Source organism: Sorghum bicolor, chromosome 3 (assembly GCF_000003195.3).
Source record: "Sorghum bicolor cultivar BTx623 chromosome 3, Sorghum_bicolor_NCBIv3, whole genome shotgun sequence".
Lineage (NCBI taxonomy): Eukaryota > Viridiplantae > Streptophyta > Magnoliopsida > Poales > Poaceae > Sorghum > Sorghum bicolor.
In genome coordinates, this window is record NC_012872.2 from 6,360,055 (window position 1) to 6,382,977 (window position 22,923).

The 22,923-nt window shown below is 42.9% G+C and overlaps 4 protein-coding genes across 5 annotated transcripts; all 4 read left to right on the top strand.

Annotated features, from left to right (window-relative positions):
- Positions 510 to 2,475, top strand: LOC8073314 (thylakoid lumenal 15 kDa protein 1, chloroplastic). Its single transcript, XM_002455165.2, has 7 exons — positions 510 to 746; positions 838 to 933; positions 1,134 to 1,206; positions 1,326 to 1,387; positions 1,666 to 1,747; positions 1,993 to 2,053; positions 2,146 to 2,475. Exons 1-7 carry the CDS (start codon positions 570 to 572, stop codon positions 2,195 to 2,197), a joined length of 603 nt encoding a protein of 200 aa, XP_002455210.1. The 5' UTR covers positions 510 to 569; the 3' UTR covers positions 2,198 to 2,475.
- LOC8073315 (uncharacterized protein At3g49720) lies at positions 8,561 to 13,078 on the top strand. Of its 2 annotated transcripts, none has more exons than XM_002455166.2 (7): positions 8,561 to 9,029; positions 9,193 to 9,382; positions 9,473 to 9,512; positions 9,927 to 9,968; positions 10,736 to 11,104; positions 11,906 to 11,961; positions 12,578 to 13,078. In XM_002455166.2, the coding sequence occupies exons 2-7, from the start codon at positions 9,260 to 9,262 to the stop codon at positions 12,728 to 12,730; spliced, it is 783 nt and encodes a 260-aa protein (XP_002455211.1). In that variant the 5' UTR covers positions 8,561 to 9,029; positions 9,193 to 9,259; the 3' UTR covers positions 12,731 to 13,078. The 2 variants fall into 2 exon arrangements, with proteins under 2 accessions (XP_002455211.1, XP_021311596.1); XM_021455921.1 differs by having other exon boundaries at positions 8,692 to 9,029; positions 9,473 to 9,530.
- Positions 15,363 to 18,676, top strand: LOC8073317 (uncharacterized protein At2g39795, mitochondrial; the record flags this gene model as incomplete). The annotated part of the gene is made up of 3 exons (XM_002455168.2): positions 15,363 to 15,869; positions 17,603 to 17,988; positions 18,082 to 18,676. Coding segments are annotated over 3 exons (1,053 nt in total), but the record flags the coding sequence as incomplete, so codon positions are not given.
- LOC8073318 (uncharacterized protein At2g39795, mitochondrial) lies at positions 19,485 to 21,982 on the top strand. Its single transcript, XM_002455169.2, has 3 exons — positions 19,485 to 19,825; positions 20,979 to 21,367; positions 21,476 to 21,982. The coding sequence occupies exons 1-3, from the start codon at positions 19,574 to 19,576 to the stop codon at positions 21,633 to 21,635; spliced, it is 801 nt and encodes a 266-aa protein (XP_002455214.1). The 5' UTR covers positions 19,485 to 19,573; the 3' UTR covers positions 21,636 to 21,982.

Below are 22,923 nucleotides of genomic sequence, written 5' to 3' on the forward strand. Positions count from 1 at the left end.
ATCGTAGTAGCTCTGTCCATGATACACTGGTGGTTGGTTTTCTTTGTATGAATTTATGGTCTTGCACTCATATACTCTTGCCATCTTGTACGTGATAGACAAAATGTAGCAAATATATTTGAGACGAATATAAAAGTCATTTAAAAGTTTCACGAAAACCAGTCATTTTTATAGGAAAAGGTAAAAGTTTCACGAAAACCGGTCATTTTTATAGGAAAAGGTAATGAGATAGGGGGGATTCTCCATTTTACGAGAGCATGTATGTTTTTCCCCTAAGACGAACTAGGTTATTGAACTTTGTCCCTCAAGAGCGATAAGGTATCTTCGTTTAACCTTGGTTTGCTAAGATTTGATTTTTGGATTAGTTTGGATTTCAAACTAGAGAAGGGGATTTTGATCTTGTTTTTCTGCCCAAAAAAACAGAAGGAAATAAGGAATGGAAGAAGCCATGGTGGAGTTTTGGCTGACTGGCCAAGCAGCACCACAAAAAGCGGATAAACACACAGCCCAGCCACGTATGTAGCCTAGAAAGGAAACAGAAACAAGCAGCTCTGAAACTCACGGCGGCCATGGCCATCCTGGGCGCCCTGAAGCTCGCCCCGTGTCCACCCGCCCTCGCCGGCGCCGCGCCACCGGCGACGTCTTCGCCCGCGCGCTCCTCGGTGCACTTCCACCTCGCCAATGCCGGCGCTGCCGCGCTCGTCGCCGCCTCGCTCCTCGTCGCCGACCCCGCCGTGGCATTCATTGTCCGCCGCTTACTTCCCCTCCCTTGTTTCTGCTGAACTCCCAAGTTCTTGGGAAATCAGGGTGTTGACAGCGCGCGTGGCATGGCTGCAGGGAGGAGGTCCGTACGGGAAGCAGGTGACGCGGGGGCAGGACCTCACCGGCAAGGACTTCAGCGGCCTCACGCTCATCAAGCAGGACTTCAAGACGGTAAACTGCGATTGCATGCACATCTCACCTTGCCTAGCCTCTACAATTTTCTCACAATTTGCTTCTCGATGTGGAGAAGCCTAGAAACGCATCAAATCTTCGAAGTTCTATGTATATGCAGAAAAAAAAAGAAAGTATGTCATTTGTCAGCAGGGTCTCTTGCTCATGCTTGTTGATTCTTGATGTTCTTGATGATGCAGTCTATACTGAGGCAGGCGAACTTCAAAGGCGCGAACCTGCTCGGCGCAAGTTTCTTCGACGCAGACCTCACAAGTATTGAATTTGCTCGCTATCTTCGATGATTCCAGTTCTTGCTCCTTGTCATTGGAAAGTTTGTGACTTGGGTTTGGCTGTATGGCTTACTGGATATGTTTGCCGGCCGACTGATTCAGGCGCTGATCTCTCTGATGCTGATCTTCGAGGCGCCGATTTCTCGCTAGCGAATTTAACAAAGGTAATAAAATGTTCAGCATTGATTATTTCTGTTCAGTTTCATCGAGATTCAATCAAACTTGTGCACGCGGCAGGCTGTATCCTGTTCTGTTCAAAATGTCTGACAAGTACCTCAACGTTCAGCCATCGTTAAATCAGACGTTTATATTTGGGCCAACTTTGTTCATGAAAAAATCCCATCATGTTTCCCCCATCTGATTGAACTATCTGTCCATACATATCAGCATGGTGATCGTTTTTCAACACTCGTGGTTGGTTTTGCCTCGCTTCATTTTGCAGACAAACTTATCAAATGCCAACTTGGAAGGGGCACTTGTCACAGGAAACACTTCTTTCAAAGGTGCCAACATAACTGGGGCAGGCAAGTGATTTTTGCATACCACTCTGATAGCCATCTCTTGCTGCAACTCAGCAACTGTACCTTTCTCCAATTCAAAAAGTTGTCATCAGTACAGGGGGGCACAAACAAATTTCCATTCCCCTTTGCAAAATCAAAATGAGCAAAAGTAGGGAAAGCTCAAACTGGATAAGTGAGCTTGTTCTTGTCTTTTTTACATGATCACATAAGCAGTAGTGTCACCATGCGCCATTTTCTTCAACCTGCAGATTTTACCGATGTCCCACTTCGAGACGATCAACGGGAATACCTCTGCAAAATCGCTGACGGGTAAGGACGCAAGGCATTGACATGGATGGATTGATGGCCATTCAGTCTAGTGGTAATGTGTTTGCTGATCTCATAGTTTATTTGTCGACCAGAGTGAATTCAACCACTGGGAACCCCACAAAGGAGACTCTGTTCTGCAGCTGATCGATGGAAGACCTGACCCTGTGACTTGTGAGACTTATAACTTATATATTCGACGTCTTGCAAAAAAAAAAAAAAACTGTATCTTCTGCTGTAAGCACGCAAGAAATGTAAATTGAGTTATAGAGAAGGATGCCGGCCAGAAATAATAACCGTAATTACATGTAAATCAACGAACAATAGAAGTGCTGCGTTTGCTCTTTATGTGCAAGTGACTGTTTACTTGGTCATATATGGATTAACGGTGGACTCTCAAGTTCCAAACATTGCCACATTTGGTACTGACGCAGCTGTGTTTCTTTTCCTTTACTTTTTAAGTAAAAAAATATATATACCACATTGGTGCCTGGTGGCCTAGCCCGGCTGGGTTTTGGCCCAACCCCCATCCTGCATTCGTACTCTACCCGTCCAGAATGTTGACAGACAGTGGCCGGTGCTCCTCCGGTTTGCAGTTCAAGCAACAAAAACCAAATTGGCCTTGTTTGGATGTTGTCGGATTCACTTTAATCCATGTGTGTTGGGGTGGAATTTAGTTCAATTTTTACTTTAAATTCTAATCCACCTCAACACATGTGGATTGATGTGAATCCGACTACATCCAAACAAGGCCTTAAAGCCTTTTAATAGCAGGCAAACCAATGCTATCAGTACACATAGGTATGTAGTGATGACGAAGCACAGAGCTGGCCAAAGCATGCAATCATTCATCGTAAACAAAGATAGGTCAATTACATTATATATATAGTGAGTTTCAGCAGCTTGAGTAAGAGTAGTGTAGGAGTAGGACACGGAGCTTCCTAACTGGTATCCTGAAAAATGAGTTCCCTAGTCAGTTCCTTGATGAGTCGGCACATTATATAGCATGATGAAACAATAATATTTTTTGATGCTTGGTAATAAGGATATATAATTAACTATTATATTGAACTTAGCATGTAGAAACGAACCAGAGATGAGCTGAACCTAAAGCTTCATAGCAGAAACATAAGCTCATGTTCCAAAAAAGGACTGGGTCAAATATTATATCGAAGTTAAAACACGATACTTATATATCTATATTAAATTTGAATTCAACATGTAACCAAAATGCTATCCATTTGCAGGATTAACATTGCTTACCCAAACACACAAAAAAATACCAGCATTGTGTCATCCCTTGGCTCTATGTATTTGTGTCGAAGATGTAATGGAAATAAAGATCAGATCTGACTGCCAGGACGCCTGCAGCTGTGTATTTCACCACATAGTGGCGAGGGTTTTCTTTAGCCCTGCCCTGAAAATCCACTCCCATGGGGAAATGAAACTCAAAACTAGGCCTCCTGGGTTTAGGTTGTTTGGAAAAGCATGTAGTGTATGCTATTACAAGCATGCATGCACACCCAAAAAACTTTTCTCCTAAAATGTACACCAATGATGCGGTTTCTAAAGAATCAATTGGCATATTGGGTTTAAATCTGTGATGGTATTGCATTGTGTTGTGCCACACTAATAGCAACCTGTACCTACTACCAACACCACCAAATAAAATAAAATAGATTTGCTCCTATTCTGGATTGCAACATTGGCTGCTGGAAAGGCTGAACATAAAGCAATCCTTTAATCAAGATTGGTCAGTGTTACTTCCCATGTTTGCTAATTTGCTTACGCCTGTGAAGAATTTCAGCACTAGTTCTGTTGTGTATACTTTTAGGGAGTATACTACCTGTTCAATGATGCTGTGATGGAAATGATATTGGGGCCTGAAGTATCTCATGAAGTGTTTAGTGCCTGATGAAAGTTGAGACCTGGATCATCATGCCATTTTTGTCAATGCAGAGATGGTGAGATGAAAGCATGTTGGCTAGGGACAAGGCCATGAGCTCAGAATATGAAAATGCAATGTTGTAAGGATAAGCATTGTGAATTTCATTAGATTTTCATTGCATAGACATGAGTGTCAAAATGCAATCGAGGCAGTAGGGGAACAGAGTGGATTTGGTCGGATCCAATAGGTTTGATGATTTGTGATATGGCTGAATATTTAAGCATGGTCACCAATGGACCGGCCCTCCATTTAGTCACGCGCGAATGTGCTGTGGCATATAGGGGCTTAAATAACCCACGGGATGTCTGAATTTCCTATCTGTGATCCCCTGGTAATATCAATGTCTAATTCTGTCAACTTGCAGTTTAATTCAGGTGATTTTGTTCATGGATTTGTGTGCAGAAAACCTTGTGATTTCATTCAATTCATTTTCCCCAATCTACATTTTGTTGTGGGCATTGCCTTAGGCTTATCAAACTCAAGTGTAATAAATAAATCATCGCCATTTTACAGCACACTTCGAAAATAAACCCAGATTATAGGACTTCTATACGGTTGGGAATTGCATATATTGTGACGTTCAACTTATTGTGCAGGACAAACCTCCTCAGTCATGACATGACACTGAGCAAAGAAAATCCTTTGGAATATAGATTTAAGAGGTAGAGTAAACCATTAAACACGTGTGGAAATCAAGCAATCATGGGAAACATGATAGCTTCCAGATGTAATGGCAACTTACCGTCATTTTGCAGGTAAATTCCAGCCTCCAGTATTCTCATGCCAAATAAACAATAGTTCTGCAAGTCAGGTGTTTGCCGTTGTGGGCTCTGAAAAGGTACTCCATGCCTTGTCCTAAAAAACAGTGCCTTATAGAACATTATTATATTGTAATCATCAAGATGAACTTACAAAGTAATTTTCCTATGGAAACTCTCCGATCCAAGGTGTGTATGGAAAAGACCCTTCTATGAATGGTTGGATACCCATACACGTTCCATAATGTGTTGGGAAGAGATTGCCTAATTCTTGAACCTTTGAGGTATTTAAGTGATAGGCCAGTCCTCGGATCAATCCTTCACTCAAGAAGACAACCTCCTTGTAAGGGTGAAATCCGAGGAAAGTAATATAGCCACCAAAGTAACCGGCGGATGTCAATGATTGTGCACCAGGGCTTGCAAACACAGCGGGATGTGGCAAGGCAGCGTGGCCCAAGATGTCGGTTCCCAGCCTATTCACTTGGCTGATAAGACATGGCTGTGCTCGCTGATTTGTTGTAAAAGAAAAACACTGCTGAATGGCTGACGAATAAGGGCAAGCACGATGTGCTGGTTCAGCGTGCCCTCCTGTTCTTCCAACATATCTGAGATGATCTCTGATTAGTAAGAGAAGCTCCCACTCCACCCAAGGACCACGCTTATCTGCAAAGTATAGCAAGAAGGAAATAAGGCATGCCAAGATGGAGCCCGGATGTTGTGCCCGGCCATTGTTCAGCAAAATCTGAACACTACTCCACCCAAGGACCACGCTTATCTACGTAGTAAATGGCAGCTGTCTGTGCTGTGCTGTAGCTGCTGCATGATCAATATAAGCTGCAACTTTTGTTTTTGCGAGTAATATAAGCTGCAACTTTGTCCAATGAATAATTCGTATAGATCACTACTTACAATATGCGATTATCAAATGTAGACACAGAACATGTTGTAGAATCGTAACCCAACGATTCGATCATGCTAACCTTGTAATAATAATAAACAATATAAAGTAATAGAGCCGTGACCCCGAGCAGGATCCGCGACCCACCAACCGCATCCCGAATCAAAAGATCGCTGATGATCCAGGTGGAAATGGAACAGCAGTAGCGGCGCCGGGGAGAGTAGTACTGGGCGGGTATGGCGGCGGGTGCAAGAGAGACCCGGCAGGTTAGAGTGGGCGGGATGGAAACGCCGGCGGCCGCAGGAGTTAGAGTGGGCGGGATGGAGACGCCGGCGGCCGCAGGAGGCGGAGGACGAGCACGGAGCTAATCTGGTCGCCGGACTCGGGAATTCGAGGCTGATAGAAGGAAACCCAGAGGCCGAGGCTCGTCGCCAACACCGGTGATGCGTCCGGAGGCGGCGCGTGAGGATTTGGGACGATGGGGATCGAGCCCATCTTTGAACGCACGGATCCAGCCGTTCTCTTGCGTTGATGATGAAGTGGAAACCGTAGTGGGCTGGGCCGCACGCCCGCACGATTCGATCCACGCTCTCGTGCGCGAATCACTTTCGTTCCCTCATGTGATGTGACGCGACGACCATGGCTTGGTTCCGCTGTTGTACATGCACTGTTCTCGGTCTCGGTTTCGGTAGGCAAGTACTAGTAGTTGGTTAACGTGATCCGTGTCGGACTTTTTTCCTTCATATTTTCGGTTTTTTAAATTTTATTCATATTTGTATTGGATTTTGCAAATCTATACTGACGCCGACGTGTACTCTCACAAAACCAGCCAGGCCTTGTTTAGTTCTAAAATTTTTGGCAAAATGAGCACTGTAGCAATTTCGTTTGTATTTGACAAATATTGTTCAATCATGGACTAACTAGACTCAAAAGATTCGTCTCATCAATTCCGACTAAACTGTGCAATTAGTTTTTATTTTTATCTATATTTAATACTCCATGCATACGTCTAAAGATTCGATGTGACGGGAAATCTGAAAAAATTTTACAAAATTTTTGGGGAACTAAACAAGGCCTTAAAAGCCTACCGTGTTTCTTTTGGTGATATGTAGCTTTAATTTCTAGAGGTATCTTAAGTTAAATTTTTAAATTTTGATAAAATTTTTAAAAAAGTACTAAGATTTATAGTATCAAATTAGTACCATTTGATTTATTATAGAATATATTTTTATAAGATACTTATTTTATGTTATAGATATTCCTGTTGACTGACACAAATTTTATGAATTGAAACTTTTAGGGACAAAGGGAGTAAGAGCTAATCGATAGTAAACTAAAAATTAGTCCTAACCAGAATGGCTAATAGGTGTTGTAATAATTTTTTAGCCAAATATTCAACTAGTGTTAGGCCCTGTTTAGTTCCCCATCCAAAATTTTTTCGTCCATCTCATTCCCATCGAGTCTTTAGACACATGCATGGAACATTAAATGTACATAAAAAAATAAACTAATTACACAGTTTGATTGAAAAACGTGAGACAAATCTTTTAAGCTTAGTTACTCTATGATTAGCCTTAAGTGCTACAGTAACTCACATGTGCTAATGATAGATTAATTATGCTTAATAGATTTGTCTTGTAGTTTCCTGATGAGCTATGTAATTTGTTTTTTTATTAGTTTCTAAAAACCTCTTCCGACATCCTTCCGACACATCGATGTGACATCCAAAATATTTTCATCTCCAATCTAAACAGGGCCTTAGCCAACTAGCTAACCAAATTTAGATAATTTAAGCTAAATTTTTTAACCTAACTAGTAAACTAGTTATATCTCATCCAAACCGACCTTTAATGTTTTTATTAATTATTAATGGCTTCCCAACACCCTCCTACCGCCATTCCATGTGGCGTTAATGCATGCCATGCCACCGTCTCAATCAATGGTAAGGTAGGCCATCTTCATCCATTTGCCATTTTAATTGCGATTTATATCTCGTAGTATATATTAATTGATGACTGCATGTAAATGAAGTGCGCGTGGCTCTTTATGTTCAAGCGACTTTTTAGTTTCTTTATCCTTTTTTATGCCAAGGCCTTGTTTAGTTCCGAAAACTGAAAAGTTTTCGGAACGGTAGCACTTTCGTTTTTATTTGACAAATATTATCCAAGCATGGAATAATTAGGCTTAAAAGATTCATCTCGTGATTTACAGATAAACTGTACAATTAATTTTTATTTTCGTCTATATTTAATACTCCATACATGTGGTGTAAGATTCGATGTGACAGAGAATCTTGAAAAGATTTTGGTTTTCAGGGTAAACTAAACAAGGCCCAAGTAATTTTTAGTTGGTCATATTTTAGGTGTGTTTGGAAACGCTCCTCCAAAAAGAGCTGAAACCTAGCCAAGGAGCTAGCCAACTCCTTATGTTCCAGTGAAAATCGGTCCTTCTACTAGACCCTTTGACAGGCTTCTTCGAAGAAGCCTACGAGATAAAGCCTGAGGTAAAAACTAGAGTGGAGAAACTTACTCCTCATCTTTCCGCTAAAAACTAGAGTGGAGCTCTACCAAGAGAGCCTTCATGTATTAATGGTTTAATGCGGAGCTCTGAAACTTCTACACTACCACATTGGTATGCTGACACAGCTATGTTTCTTTTCCCATTCTTTTTCTCTCTAACGTGCAACTGTTTTTATTTAATCTAGAAGATCGCAACTGTGTACTAGTGTTAGGTACACTGAAACCTAATTGATGATGCCAATACAGGCTTTCGAATGGCCATTTGTTCCACTCAAAAAAAAAAACCGAATGGCCATTTGTGCGTTGACTAGTGACTAGCAGTCAACATTCTGGACGAGCACGATGATGGGGTTGGGCCGAAACCCACCCCGGGCCAGGCCACCCGCACCAGCCACAGCCACAGCCAGCAGCAACCAACCCAAAAAAAAAAGGGAATAGAAAAGACCGAGGGCCCCACGAGTCAGTGACCACGATGCGTCGACGACCGACATCCCCGAACAAAATCTCCTCCTCCCCACCCTCGGAATTCGGGCCGCGCTCCACTAATCCTCAATCTCGGTCGCTAATGGCGTGCTGATCTGCTGCCCACCGTCGCATATAGCAGGACACAGGACGCGCTTTATTCCCCCCCTGTCCCTGTGTGTGAGCTTCATCGAAGTTTTAATCCCATTCCCGTGCCCGTGCCGTGCCGTCCCTATCACGCCGGATCGCCACCCGCTGGCGCTGCCCCCTCTCCCCACCCCACTCCGCCCCACCTCCGCGCCTCAGATCCACCCCCAATCCGGCAACCCTAGCGCCGGGTTCCTCCTCCTCGTCTCCGACCGCCGCCTCCGCCGCGCCGCCTCCATTGCCAGAGGTACCGCCGCCGCCGCCTCGCGCTAGAAGGGGGTTCCGATCTACGGCCGACGCGGGGCCTTGCGTGCTGCGGATGCATCCCGTGCCGCGGCATTGCGGGGGGATTTCCCGTTTTATTCTGGCTACTGATATAATCTGAGCGACGCTTGTGTTCATGTGACCAGGTGATCGAGGGGGAGAGGGACACAGAGCTTGGGTGGTCGGATTAGGGAGAGAGAGAGGGAGGGGAGGATGTCCAGAAGGTCGGTGAACCCGAGCCGGCGGGTGTCGGACGGGAGTCTGCCGTCCGTCGGCGGCCTGTTCCACCCCAAGTCACGCTCGCCTCCCGTGCTCACCATTGCCCTCGTCGTCCTGGTAATTCCAGCTCTCTGTCTGTTACCCGACTGCTACTGCTGTTACTTGGAATTTTCCGGATGCTGATGCTGTATGTGCTCATGTTTGCAGGGTGTCATTCTTCTCATCGCCTACTTCAACAGCAGCTCAGGTCGGTTAAAGATTCTCGGTTAGACTCGCTCACTCAGTTTTTCCTAATTAATGTTGGGTTACAAATTACGAAAAGTTTGTGCTTGCTACTTGGCGATAGAACATGGCTTGGCGAAAGAGTTTGTGGCTTTTAAAATCAAATTCATCAATTGTTTGTAGTCAGTACATCATCTGAGAGTGGGGACACACCTACCATGCACAATTTCTAGTTGTTTGTCAAAAAAGTAACAATGTATTTGAATTGTCATGCAATTTTGAAAGCAAACTGACTTGAGACAGTATGTATTGAATTGGCACCTATGAATTATGACTGTTCTATCTTATTGGCATGTACTGTCGTTTGTTCCAGAAGACCAAAACAAAATCAAACAGTGTTTCCTTGTACTTCTTGTTTGACTTATTCTTTAATGGCCAGGTGTAACTGTTACAAGCAGAGAGTCTGTGACCAGGTCTGAAGGTACACATTTTTCTCTCCCTTCCACGTCTCTTTTTGGGTAGCTAATCACCTGCTGATGTTATTTCTTTAGTCGTCCAAAATTTTGATCTCTCTCTGAAACTTGCTCTTTAATGTGTCATTAGACTTGCAGCTTGAAATAATTTTTTTCTCTCTGATTACAAGGTTGCAATTGCTATTCTAGTTTGCAACTAAGATGCTCAACTATTTTTACTTCAATCTTACAATATATCTTACTCTTGGCTATATTATTGTTATCTTAGCATTGTTCAGTAGTGCAGGTGCAGTTACCTGAAAATCTCAGACACAATCTGTATGCTTATCCTTAAGAGCAATATCATATGAGACCCTGCATTTATGTTGTTCTGCCTCCTCTTTTGCTGCAGTTGTGTCCTATTTCCTTTGTAGCTGATTTGATGTTTGGTATTGTTCAGTAGGCTATGAAATATCTAGCAGTGCATTTAATACTAGTAACAGTAATCAACCTCATGATAAATAGGATCCCCCCCCCCTGATCACTGAAACTCTGCTGTGCCACTATGATTTGGTTCTTTGATTCTTGGTAACTAAACAAAACGGATTTCTTTTGTCCCCCTTTCTTTACTCCCTAATACAAGTCAAACTGCAAGTTGAACTGACCAATATTGCAGTGGAAGTAGAATGATTATTTAATTTCTTTAGTCATCTTCACATTTTCCTTCCCCAACATGTTGATGAGGGAAGTTTTGTTTCCTCTTAATCTCAGACTTTCCATCTACATCTGCATCCAGGTTCTTGCACATCAGAAGTTATGCGGGCGCTTCCATATCTTAAAAAGGCATATGGCAATGCCATGCAAAAGGTTCTCCATGTAGGCCCTGATAGTTGTACAGTAGTTTCTAATTTGTTGAAAGAAGGAAAGGTTGAAGCTTGGGGAGTGGAGCCTTATGATTTGGAGGATACTGACAGTACTTGCAAAAGCCTCGTGCGCAAGGGCTTCGTCCGTATGTCTGATATTAAGTTCCCCCTTCCATACCGTCCAGATTCTTTTAATCTTGTTGTCGTGTCAGATGCTTTAGATTATCTGACCCCAAGGTATCTGAACAAAACGCTTCCTGATTTAGCAAGGGTTTCCACAGATGGCCTTGTTATTTTTGCTGGTATGTGTTTTTTCTTGAAATGTTTACTGCCTTCTCTTTTTCTGGGAAAACCCTCATTTGACCTACACATACCAATTGTTGTACCTTTGTGTGGCACATAGCTTTTTTTTAATAAGTACTATGCATTTTTTTTAACTATCAGCAACAAAATACTACTGCTTGTTTATATTCCTTTGGTTGCAGTTATATTGAAACAAACCATCTTTTACTTGAAATATTCTTGCTGCTATTTTTCCACGTGTCTTTCTTTAACTGTATTAAGAACTCTATGTATCTTAGCTATGTGTCTTGAACTGATTGGATTTTCTTCCCAAGTGGAAGCAATAAAAGGAAACATATGGATGAACCTTAAAGAAGTATGTGTTTCTGTCTTAAGATAACAGATTTAAATATACGATAGTGCAACATCAGATGATACAAGGATGAACCTTAAAAGTAGTATGTGTTTCTATCTTAATATGGCAGATTTAAATCTGGGTAGTGCAACATCAGATATTCAGATGATACTAACGTCTTGGAGGTCAAAGTGTTATCAACTTTTAAGGGTGGTCTCTGGAGCAGGTAGTTAGGTACATGATTGGACTCATGTGGTGGGTACTGGAGCTGAAACTTTCCTGCTCAAACAGATCTATATTCCTTTTTGAGTAGTCATTCAAAGTTGGCAGTCTGCTAGTAATGTCCACCTAGGCCCTGAATAATGCTCTACTCCTGTACTCTTTTTTATACCATTATTTACCAAATGTTTAAACATACGTGGATGGCCTAGATCATCTGAGAAATGTTTTCATTCCATCTTTGCAGGCAATCCAGGTCAGCAGAAAGCTAAGGTCTCAGAACTACCAAAATTTGGAAGACCGGTATGCATAGATGGTTTCTATTGATAGCATGCAAATTTGTTTTGCTTATGACTTAACTACAAGATGTCCAATTTACTAAGCCAAACTTATTGTTCTATGCATTTCCTGTTCATGATACAACAACGTTGTATAAACACTGATGGTCTAGAAATTACTGCTCTAGTAATATTGTTTATATGGCACATTTCTGTCTGGATGTTTGACATCTCAAAATTAGATTAGATCTATTATATTGACTAAGGATGTGGTATGACGTAATTTTATACACATGTTACCTATTGTCAAGTCTGTCAGTGTCATTGAATATTGATTGCAGGTATTGTTTAGAGCCTTTTGCTTTAGCCGTTTTGTTGTGTTATGGTTGTATTTTTTTTGTTGGTTCCACACCTTAGTAAGATATTGTCAGTGCTATTGATGGTTGGTGACTTGGTATTGGTCAGAGACTGTTGGTTGTGCTGTTTTTGTTGTCTAATCCAACTATCCAAGTATTTGTCTGTTCCACACCATAATGGAATATACTGTGCATACTGAAGGCCATAATCTTTCTGGGTGAAGATTTGTCTGGCTCGGCAAATTAAATTCATTCACTGACAAAGTCTGCCTTGTTTGTTTTCAGGCAAAATTGCGGAGTTCTTCATGGTGGACACGATACTTTGTCCAGACTGGCTTAACAGAGAACGAAGGGCCACTGAAGAAATTTGAAGAGGCTACATCCAAGAACAAATACAAACCAGATTGTCAGATCTTCCACCTAAGTTCGCCAAGGTGATGCGCATCCACAGCACCTTGGATTGTTGTCACACCAGTTTTGTAAGCAACATCTTTGCTTACCCCGCGTTGACTTGCTCATCTTTCATGTGGAGGAATCGTCACACAAACAGAGCCAGCCATCAGCAATAGGTTAGCTTATGTAGAGAGGGAGAGAGGCTTCGACACTTGTTGCTAGAAATTCATTCTGGAAATTAAATTATGTGTACCACTTACCAATGATTGCAAATTGGAGCCCGCTGGGATATATATGTAAGAACTTTACGCTGTTGTACTACTCTGCTATCCATGGTGTATTGGTGTGTCAGGTGTTCACCGAGCAGTTTGAAATGTACTAAGCTCTTGATGATCCAGGGAGGGGGGGCTATTTGACCACTAGCTCCTTGTCTGCACCTAGCTAGACATTAGTAGTATGTCATTTTCAGTAAAGTTGGATGATGCTTCAAGTTGACCCATTCTTTCTGATACGCGAGAAAGATGGTCTACCAAATTCCGGATTGAATTATTGATGGTCTACCAAATTCCGGATCAAACCTCAATTTATTGGCCCAATGATAGGTTTTAAGGTGAAGAAGTCCCAAACACAAGCTTCACCTAACAGACAAAGGAGCGGAGGCATGAATGCATAACAAACATCACTAGAATTTGTCCTAACGTCAGGTAACTTGTCCCTTGTCTTCAACCTGATGCATCTTTTTTTGTGGCCCTCCTTCCATTTCTTCAGACAGAGAATCCCATTGGTGGTGGTGGTTTATATATGGAGGATTGGATTGGTCCTCCTCCCCCGTCCTCTCCCCCAGACCAGAATCTGAAACCCAGAGCAACACCGGATTTCCACCAGCAGGGAGCAGGCAGCAGGCACCACACAAAGAAACCATTTGTCCCCACCAACTGAGCTGTTCCCCCAACCAATATTCCAGGCCGCTGCCTAAACTACTCCCCACCTGTATTCCTCTGCCTCCTGATAAATATCAATTTCCTGACCTTGAGCTTCAGCTCGTCCAGGCACATTATCCATTCCTCTTCTTCCACATGCTCTCTGATTGACCATTTCCCTTTCCCTTTCCCAGCCTTTTTGCTAAGCACTAGCCGCCATATCCAATCCAGTTGTTCTCCACTTCCTCCGATCGAATTGATTAGTCAAAGTCCAGAGCACATCTCTGTCTCGCTAATCAATCGCCTTTATAAACCCCTCGCAGCTGCACTTGCACCAGGCTAAGGGGGAACAGAACAGTAGTCGTTGGCCTCTTGCTTTGCTTTTGGTTTGGAGCCGCCCTGCGCTGCGCTGCGCTGCGCTGCGCTTTTGTTTGGTGAGCAACGGAGCGGAATCGTCATGGAGGGCCTGCTGCCGTTCCTGTACCGGGCCATCCTCCACCTCGCCAACGGCGGGCAGACGCCCATCGGCAACCCGTTCCGCAACGAGTCGCCGCCGGAGTCGCCGGCGCCCTACTACGTCCGCCTCGCCGCCGCCGGAGCCGACGTGCCGGCCTTCCTCTCCTCCGCGGCGCGCGGCTACTACGATCGCGGGTGATCCCGATCGATCAAATCATCGGCCGGCTGATGATGGGTCCGAGGCGATACGATACGAGGCGTGCGAAGAAGAAGAATTCTCGTGAGCTCCTTCCTTTAGTTCCGTGTTGAGTATGTGAGTCCCTCGTTGATTCTCCTCTCCTTCTTGTTCTTGGCTTCTTGGAGATTCTCCCCCTCCTTTGCTCCTTGGAATAAAGGCACGGGTGGATGGATGGATGAGTGCCAGCCGTCCAGGGGGGCGCCTTTGTGAAGGTGGCTCCTCTGCAACTGCTATTGTATATACGTGATCAGTCGGGTGCTTGCCAAATTGCAGGCTCTGAGACACGGCGAATTTGAAACTGCTACTGATATGTACATGTTTGTGATAGCAATTTGCAATATATCAGATCAATTAGCCAAGGCTTTGTGAGGTTCTTGTCCCCTGTGCATGATCTTCTGCTACTGCTTGGCCCTTTTAATCTGAGGCCTACTGTTTTTTTGTTTGATTTCCTTTTTCTTGTGTTTGCAAATCGATAGTATATCAATTGATCAGAAGTTCGCAGCATATCATTTGCATTTGCATGAACTGTTGGGTGCTGACAGCACTACACGAAAAAAGAATAGAAGAAGTAAAGAGAAAGAAACATCCAGTCGATTCCAACTCTAGATGCATGGTTCCTGAGATGGTGTTTAGGACTGCTTCATAAACTTTGCTTCACAAATTATGTTTGTGAGTAGCTCTTTAGATACTCTCACAACTCTACTCTTTTTTCTCGAACTGAGTGTGTGGAGTTAAAACTGTTTGGCTAAAAAAATATAGAGCAGAGTAAAAAAACGTGGCCACTAAGAGGGTGTTTGGACTGCTCTGCTTCACGTTTTTTTAGCTCCGCTCCATATTTTTTAGCCAAACGGTTTTAGTTCCACGCACTCAGTTTGAGGAAAAAAGGTGAAGTTGTGAGAGCACCTAAAGAGGTACTCCACAAACTCCAGTTTTTTATGGAGGTGCTCCATAGTGAAGTTTGTGGAGCAGTCCCAACACTCCCTAACTCTCATAGTCTCTGCCAAAGTTGTTCGCCTTCTCGAAAGATTCCCAACAAAATTTTAGCTTTCGGGTTGTACACTAATTCAGTTCTTCTACCAAATTTATACATAATACAAACACAACTAATATCACTGCTGTGTTTGTACCGTTAGTATGTCACTGTCTCACTGACGTGTGGGCCACACAAGCCGGCAGCCCGTGCGCATTCTGCTGCCCAAGCAATAAAAAAACATCCAATCCAAAACCCAAGCAAAGCCCTCCCCCCTCCCCTCTTCCTCGCCTTATCTCCTCCTCCGTCACTCGCCTCGACACCGCCATGGCCTTCGTCTCCGCGACCGCCGCCGCCTCCACCACCCTCTTCCTCTCCGTCCTGTCCCCAGCACGCAGCGCGGGCGCGTGCGTCTGCTCACAGGCGCGGAAGCCGTCGACAGCTCCGCTCCACGCGGCAAAGGGCCCCAACTCGGCGCCGGTGGTGTTGGAGAGCAAGGCTAAGGGAAAGAAGAAGAAGGGGTCCGGGGCCGGGAACCTCGCCGGAGCCCTCGACGTCGAGATCAGGGAGGCGCAGGAGTACCTCGACAGCGACGAGCAGGTGACTGTGACTCCCTCGTAGCTTTGCTACTTCAATTGTTCAGTTCCCGTCGAATTATTATGTGGTAAACGTATTTCCCTTATCAGAGTAGTGGGGATTTCGCGAGTAGTAGAATTGTATTGGGCCGTATTAGAGAGGAATTTGTGATGGAGACGGCGGATTACCTGAAATTTGTCATGTGTTTATTAATTACCGTCTCTGCAAATGGTAGGTATGGATTTATCTCTTTCTGCTCACTGAGTACATCTATAATTTAGCGTGTTAGGAAAGAGAGCTCAATTCACAACAGGGCCAATCTGACTACTTAAGGGGGTGTTTAGTTCCCCATAAAATGCAAAATGCAAAATGCCAACTACTTTGGAATGATGGAATGCAAAATGCCAAAAATTTCAGGGTCATGTTTAGTTCCATCCAAAATGCAAAATTTATTGCCCTCATGAGGGCCTCTTGAGGCTCTTTTGGGCTTCCAAAATGGAGAATAACCACCTTTTTGCCAAAAAATTTGCATGGTGTTTAGGCCTTGTTTAGTTCCTAGAAAATTTTGCAAAATTTTTCAGATTCCTCGTCACATTGAATCTTGCGGCACATGCATGGAGCATTAATTATAGATTAAAGAAATAACTAATTGTACAGTTTACCTGTAATTTGCGAGACGAATCTTTTGAGCCTAGTTAGTCCATGAGTGGATAATATTTTCAAATACAAACGAAAGTGCTACAGTATCCATTTTGCAAATTTTTTTGGAACTAAACAAGGCCAAAAGTTTCATTATGCAAAATAATGAACCAAAACCCAAAAATTTTTGGAATAGAAGGGGAATTAAACACCCCCTAAATGCTCCTCCCTTCATCACAAATTATAATACATTGACTTTTAGATACATTGTTTTTACTATGTATCCAGACATATAGACATATTGCCTATCTAAGTGCATAACAAAAGCTATCAGCTATTTATTTAGAAAAGCCAAAACATCTTATAATTTGGAATAGAGGGAGTACTTTGCATGAAGGATTTGATTAATAATAACACTGAGAGTTTTCTAGTGACTTAATACCTCTTCATGTTTGGTGGTAGTGGATTAAACAATTCCGTGTTCTTACATGGATAATGTTTCCATCTGCACAACTCGGTATCAAAATTCTCCAGTCATGGTATCTATATTCTGTTAGTAGAAATCATACTGCAAATATGCTATATGAGCCAGTCGGTGTTCATGGCTGTTTTGTTCCTTGCATCTTCTATTCACTGTGTTCAATCATTCAGATTCCTGACTTTCTTGCATTTGTTTTTTCTCGGATGTTGACATGAATATCCAAGAGTCTAATTATATAAGCCCGCATATTTTTTTTTTATCATTTTTCTTCTGAACAGCTGCAATCATTCAGCTGATGTCAAATCACCCAATCATTCTAATGATTTTTAGGGACTGTGACTTCAAAATTAGTGGGACCAAAGACCAATGATTGAATTTGTTGAGAATTCGGCTTCAAGTTTTGAACTACTTTGAGGCTCCACGTGAGAGCAATGTTCAAACTGACATTGAGGTTGACTGGTTATCTGGTGATGCACAGTCCTGAAAAGACTTTGGGCAGATGTTACTTTCTGCAACATTTGACATTTAACATAAAAATCACTTTTCTGGTTCCACTCTACTTTGAGTCCTTGATTTTGCAAGTACATAAGGTTGCTTGCTTAGCTATATTCATTTTTATTTTTCCTTCTTTTGTCAGGAACCTCTTCCAGACAACTTCCCATTTGAAATAATTGATGAAGATGGTATGAGCGTGGTTATTTTGAGAAGGGACTACAAGGACGAGAAGATTGAGGTTACTGTCAGCATGCCTAATTTAGAAGGAGGCCCTGAATTTGATGATGAGGATGGTGAGGGTGATGGTGAGAGTGCTGGCAAGGATGACGAAGAGGCAGAAGAAGAAGATGAGAGTGCTGGAGATAGCAGCATTTCTCTTAAGGTGGTAGTTTCCAAAGACTCTGGCCCAAAGCTTGAGTTCACATGCACAGCCTTTCGTGAGGAGATCACCATTGATGATATGCTAATAGTAGAGAAAACAGACGACGATGGAGAAGAGAAGTTCCCCTATGAGGGCCCTGAGTTCACGTAAGCAATATCAGTTTTGGCATCCGTTTGGGTCCTGTAATAATGTAATGCTAGCTACTAATCCACTCATTTACTGGTTCATTTGTATTGCAGCGAGCTCCCTGTGAATGTTCAGAAAGGCCTGTTCAAATACTTGGAGCAAAGGGGGGTAACGCTGTCGGCTACCAACTATATGCACGATTACATGGTGACTAAGCAGGCTCAGGAGTACATACGGTGGATGACAAAGCTGAAGGATTTCGTCAAGCAGTGAGGAACAGCGGCGCGATTTGACAAATTTGTTTTGGTAGCCTAGCCTTAGTATGCGTTACAGCCTTACAGGAATACTACGATTACACGAAGTTGGTCACACTCCAAAAAGGAGAATTGTATCTGCCTCAATGTATCTGTATCAGCGGGCAAAACAGGAGCAAGTAGATTTCCAGTAATGTTTAGTGGTGGCTATTAGGTATTACGATACATATCTGTCTTCCTGGCTGTTAGGCGTGTGCTCTGAAGAGCGTTATCCTTTAGTGTCTACGTTAGTTGGTTTTACCTGTTTTCTTGTTGTTTAGCAAGGGTTGCTGTTGCTGTAATGCGTGAGTGTTAACTGGTATCCCCAGTAAAGTCTTATATGCTTTCTTAAAAGCAAAGGTAATCTCCTTTCCAAAAACTAAAATAAAATAAAAAATAAAAAAATCCGGATGTATGTTGTGGAATTCTGGTGGCTGCGACAGTGCGATGAGCCTGTCGTTGTGCTTGTGCAGAAATGAGGGCATTCTAAATCTTGCTTAAGATATCTGTTTTGTTTGAATAGTGTGGTGAGCTCGAGCGCTTAAGATATCTGTTTTGTTTGAATAGTTATTCGTTTAGATTTATCAGCTAAATCTATTAGCCATTCAACAATGTTTTTCTCTCAGAATAAATTAGCCAACAGAAACATGCATGGAACATTAAATGTACATAAAAAATAAACTAATTACACAATTTGGTTAAAAATCACGAGACGAATCTTTTAAGGCTAGTTACTATATGATTAGCCTTAAGTGCTACAGTAACCCACATGTGCTAATGACAGATTAATTATACTTAATAGATTTGTCTTGCAGTTTCCTGACGAGTTATGTAATTTATTTTTTTATTACTTTCTAAAAACTCCTCCCGACATACTTCCGACATATCCGATGTGACACCTAAAAATTTTCATCTCCAATCTAAACAGGCCCTTATCAGCAAAACGAACAACCTGCTTCTAGTTTTCGAGGTCATACAAGTTTGAAATGCAGTAAAATGCGTGGTTCAAAAACCTGTACACACGATAACTGTGATGACTTCAATTTCTTAGATTTTTTTAAAGACTGATTTTCTAAGATGCTAAAACAAATCTGAAACATCAGTTCTTTCTTGTTTTCCAAGAAGTACAGCTTGGACGTGAATCATGGAACGGGAGACTAGAGATCAAACCGACAGATGGGTCCCACCACCGCTTCTCTTAAGCCTCCAGTCCCCACGCCTTTACAGAAGTCCCGGCTCCCGACCCTAAAACCCAGAAAACCCTAGTAGGCCTTCACACGCCGCCAGCGCCGCCGCTGCCGCCTCCTTCGCCATGGCCCTCTTCGCCGCCGCCCGCCGCGCCGCGGCCTCATCCGTCCCCATCCTCCTCCGCGCCTCCGCCTCCTCGGGGTCCCACCGCAGCGCCGCCCTGCTCCGGCCCCTCGCTGCCGCCGTGGCGCGGCCAAAGCCCCGCGCGATGCCGTTCTCCTCGGCCCCCGCGACGAGGCCCAGCTCCGACGCCGAGCTACTCAGCGTCATCGACTCCGAGATCAAGTACGCCGAGGATTGCGACGACCACGACAGGGTAAACGAGCAGATTCCCATATCTATAATGTGTGCATATCTATTTTGCGATCTTAGAGTAAAAAAATCAATCCTTGTTTGTTGCACCCGGATCCATTGTCACTGTAAATTGTGATACTTTTGACACACATGATCTGTTCTTCTTAAATGCCCTTATGATTTTAATTTATTTCGATGCCTTTGTTTACCCATCCTGTGTTCTATACACCTGGACACCTCATCCGAATAAATGATTTTTTTTCTGTCACTTCACTTCCTTGACTGCCTGTTGTCTTTTGATTCAACTGCCTCTTTCCCTTTAGTACTATATAATTTGTTTTGATACTGGGTTTTTGTTTAAGGAAGCTTATGCATGCTTGCCACTGCTTGGAGTAGTGTATCAGTATGAGCAGTGTGGTTGGCGTTGTGGTTTCAATGTAAAGTGTCCATGCTGCTGTGTTACTCTCTGGTTGCAAGGGAGCATAAAAATAGATAAATTAGTTGCCACTTTGCCCATTGATAATACTCCCTCCCTTTCAAATTGGAAGTCATTTGGCTTTTCTAGGTACACAGCTTTTGCTCTGCACTTATCTATATGCTCTGTCTAGATACATAACAAAAAGGTACTTTTTTTATGGTTTCTTATAGCTACGTGGTAGGATAGAAGAGGAGTCGGCCTTTGGAATGCAATTCCTTAGTGGTTTAGTTCAGCCATATATTATTTCTACTCCCTCCATCCCAAATTATAAGTCATTCCAAGAATCTTAGAGAGTCAAAGCATCTCAAATTTGACCAAATTTATATGATAAAATGATAACATTTATGATACCAAATAAGTATCATTAGGTTCTTCATTAATTATATTTTCATAGTACATCTGCTTGATCTCATAAATCTTTATAACTTTATCTATATTTTTTGTCAAACTTGAGATGATTTGATTCTCCAAGATTCTTGGATGCCTTATAATTTGGGATGGGATGGAGGGAGTAGTAACCAAAGATGAATTGGAGATTGATGTGTGAGCCACCCTGTGTGAATATGATGGCAAGATGTTGGGGATCAACCAGCCTGTTATTATCTTTTGTAAAGAACATTGCCTTGTCTGCCTTTTCATTTTAGTAGATTTGTTTTGTGGTTAGGCTCTCATCACTCATCAGTTCATTCCAAAACAGGTTGAGGAGATTCCAGATAACTTCCCTTTCAAAATCAGCGACGAGAAGGGGACGAATGTAGTTACCCTTAAAAGAACATATCAGGGTGAGCAGATTGAGGTTGTGGCTCACATGCCCAGCCTTGTCACTGGAGATGAGCCTGATCATGACCGTGATGGTGAGGACGAGGGTGAGGACAAGGAGGGAGATGACGATGCGGAAGACGAAGGCCAGAAGCCCGAGCAGTCCAGCGTTCCTCTCACAGTCACTATCACTAAGGGTGATGGCCCGGTCCTTGAATTCGCCTGCACCGCCTATCCTGATGAGGTCCTCATCGACGCCCTGTCCGTGACGCAGCCCTCAGGGGATGATGAACATGACATGATTGTGTATGAGGGTCCTGATTTCAAGTAAGAAAAAATTAACTAAATTAACTCATTTTTTGTTTTTCGAGTGTTCAAATGCTTCAACAAATCGTTTTCTTGGCGCTGACAATCTACATTTTCTTGTATGTGCAGTGACCTTGATGAGAACCTGCAGAGGGCATTCCACAAGTACCTGGAGCTGCGTGGCATTTCACCCATGACCACAAACTTCTTGCACGAGTACATGATCAACAAGGACAGCCGTGAGTACCTGCTCTGGCTGAGGAAGCTGAAGGATTATTTCAAGCAGTAGAGATCTACACCATCGCTATCAATTCCCCCAGGCATAAAATGTTCTTTGCACAATGAGATTAGAGCCCTGAACTTCTCGTTTTAGATAAATATGAAAGATGATTGTGCACTTACATGAACTTCCGAAGTTCGTTTTTTTGGCTATGGTTTTAGTGGTGTGATAACGACCGGTTCATCTGCAAGTTGGAACCAGTATGTTTTGGAAAGGTTAAGTAGGATTGGAAATCCTGTTTCTCTGCTGTCTCTAATGTCAGACATGAAATCTTTGTGATGGGGTGGTGCCCGCGTGATTGACACCTTGTGATTGCCGAGCAGAACTCGGCACGAAATGCGAATGCGTGTTCACTTTGTGGGGTCGTACATGTGTGATTCAGGTGAATTTGCGTGACCTGAAAACGTCAATACGCTTGCTGGCGTAATGCTTGTCTAATGTATGCGTTGGCAACGTCTACTAGTTGATTCATACGCCCACCATTTTTGAAAAATAATTGGTACAAGTCAAATGTCTAATGCATGTAGTACACTATGTATTCTAAGTCAAACATCTCTAACTTAACTAAGTTTTGGAAAAAAAAAACAGCATTACTCCATGTCTTTTTTATCTTTTAAAAGATGGAACATGCACCAAACACTCTTGTCTCTCATTTGGCCACGTGGCCTCATGTTCTCCATCCTCTCCTCTAATCTTTAGGCTAGTCTCAATGCATGTTTCATAAGAGTGTCATGCACATTAAATAGGATGCCACATAAGCAAAAATGCTGACTTGGCAGAGTCATTAAATGAAGGAGTTTCATCAGATGAGAGAGGAGTTTCATCCCCATGAAACTCTTGTGGCTCGGTTACCTAGTTTATAGTCTTGGTAACTGTACCATGAAACTATGCATTGAGAGTGGCCTTATAGGATGTAAGAGCATTTGCATTAGTACCCCTTTTCAAACCTCTAATGAGAAAAAAACTGTTATTTTAGAGATCTTTAGTTCCGTAATTTCTACTCTAATGAGATTTTTTTAGCCCTCAAATCATAGTTTTCCACCCTTCAAATAAAGGAAAGGGAAAGGGGAGATCTCTTCTCCTTCAGTCCACTATTTTCTCATTGATGATTGGATTTTCTCATTCTACTAGAGAGAAGATCCTCAAAATCTTAAAATATATTTGGGTTGGAGTTTTCTCCTATGCTGGAGATGCTCTTAAAGCGGGCAATGCAACTGCCGTTTCGAGATCCTCCGTTCCGTCTCCCGAGCGCGCGCGCCGGCTGCTCCGCTGCCGCCGATGACACCACGCCGTCGCC

Bases quoted from the DNA above. Each gene is read 5' to 3' on its own strand.
- LOC8073314 (XM_002455165.2), top strand. From the start codon at position 570: ATGGCCATCCTGGGCGCCCTGAAGCTCGCCCCGTGTCCACCCGCCCTC. The intron at 934-1,133 runs GTAAACTGCGAT...TTGATGATGCAG, and splicing joins TCAAGCAGGACTTCAAGACG to TCTATACTGAGGCAGGCGAA. The intron at 1,207-1,325 runs GTATTGAATTTG...CGACTGATTCAG, and splicing joins CTTCGACGCAGACCTCACAA to GCGCTGATCTCTCTGATGCT.
- LOC8073315 (XM_021455921.1), top strand. From the start codon at position 9,260: ATGTCCAGAAGGTCGGTGAACCCGAGCCGGCGGGTGTCGGACGGGAGT. The intron at 9,383-9,472 runs GTAATTCCAGCT...TCATGTTTGCAG, and splicing joins CCATTGCCCTCGTCGTCCTG to GGTGTCATTCTTCTCATCGC. The intron at 11,962-12,577 runs GTATGCATAGAT...GTTTGTTTTCAG, and splicing joins TACCAAAATTTGGAAGACCG to GCAAAATTGCGGAGTTCTTC.
- LOC8073318 (XM_002455169.2), top strand. From the start codon at position 19,574: ATGGCCCTCTTCGCCGCCGCCCGCCGCGCCGCGGCCTCATCCGTCCCC. The intron at 19,826-20,978 runs GTAAACGAGCAG...ATTCCAAAACAG, and splicing joins ATTGCGACGACCACGACAGG to GTTGAGGAGATTCCAGATAA. The intron at 21,368-21,475 runs GTAAGAAAAAAT...TTGTATGTGCAG, and splicing joins TATGAGGGTCCTGATTTCAA to TGACCTTGATGAGAACCTGC.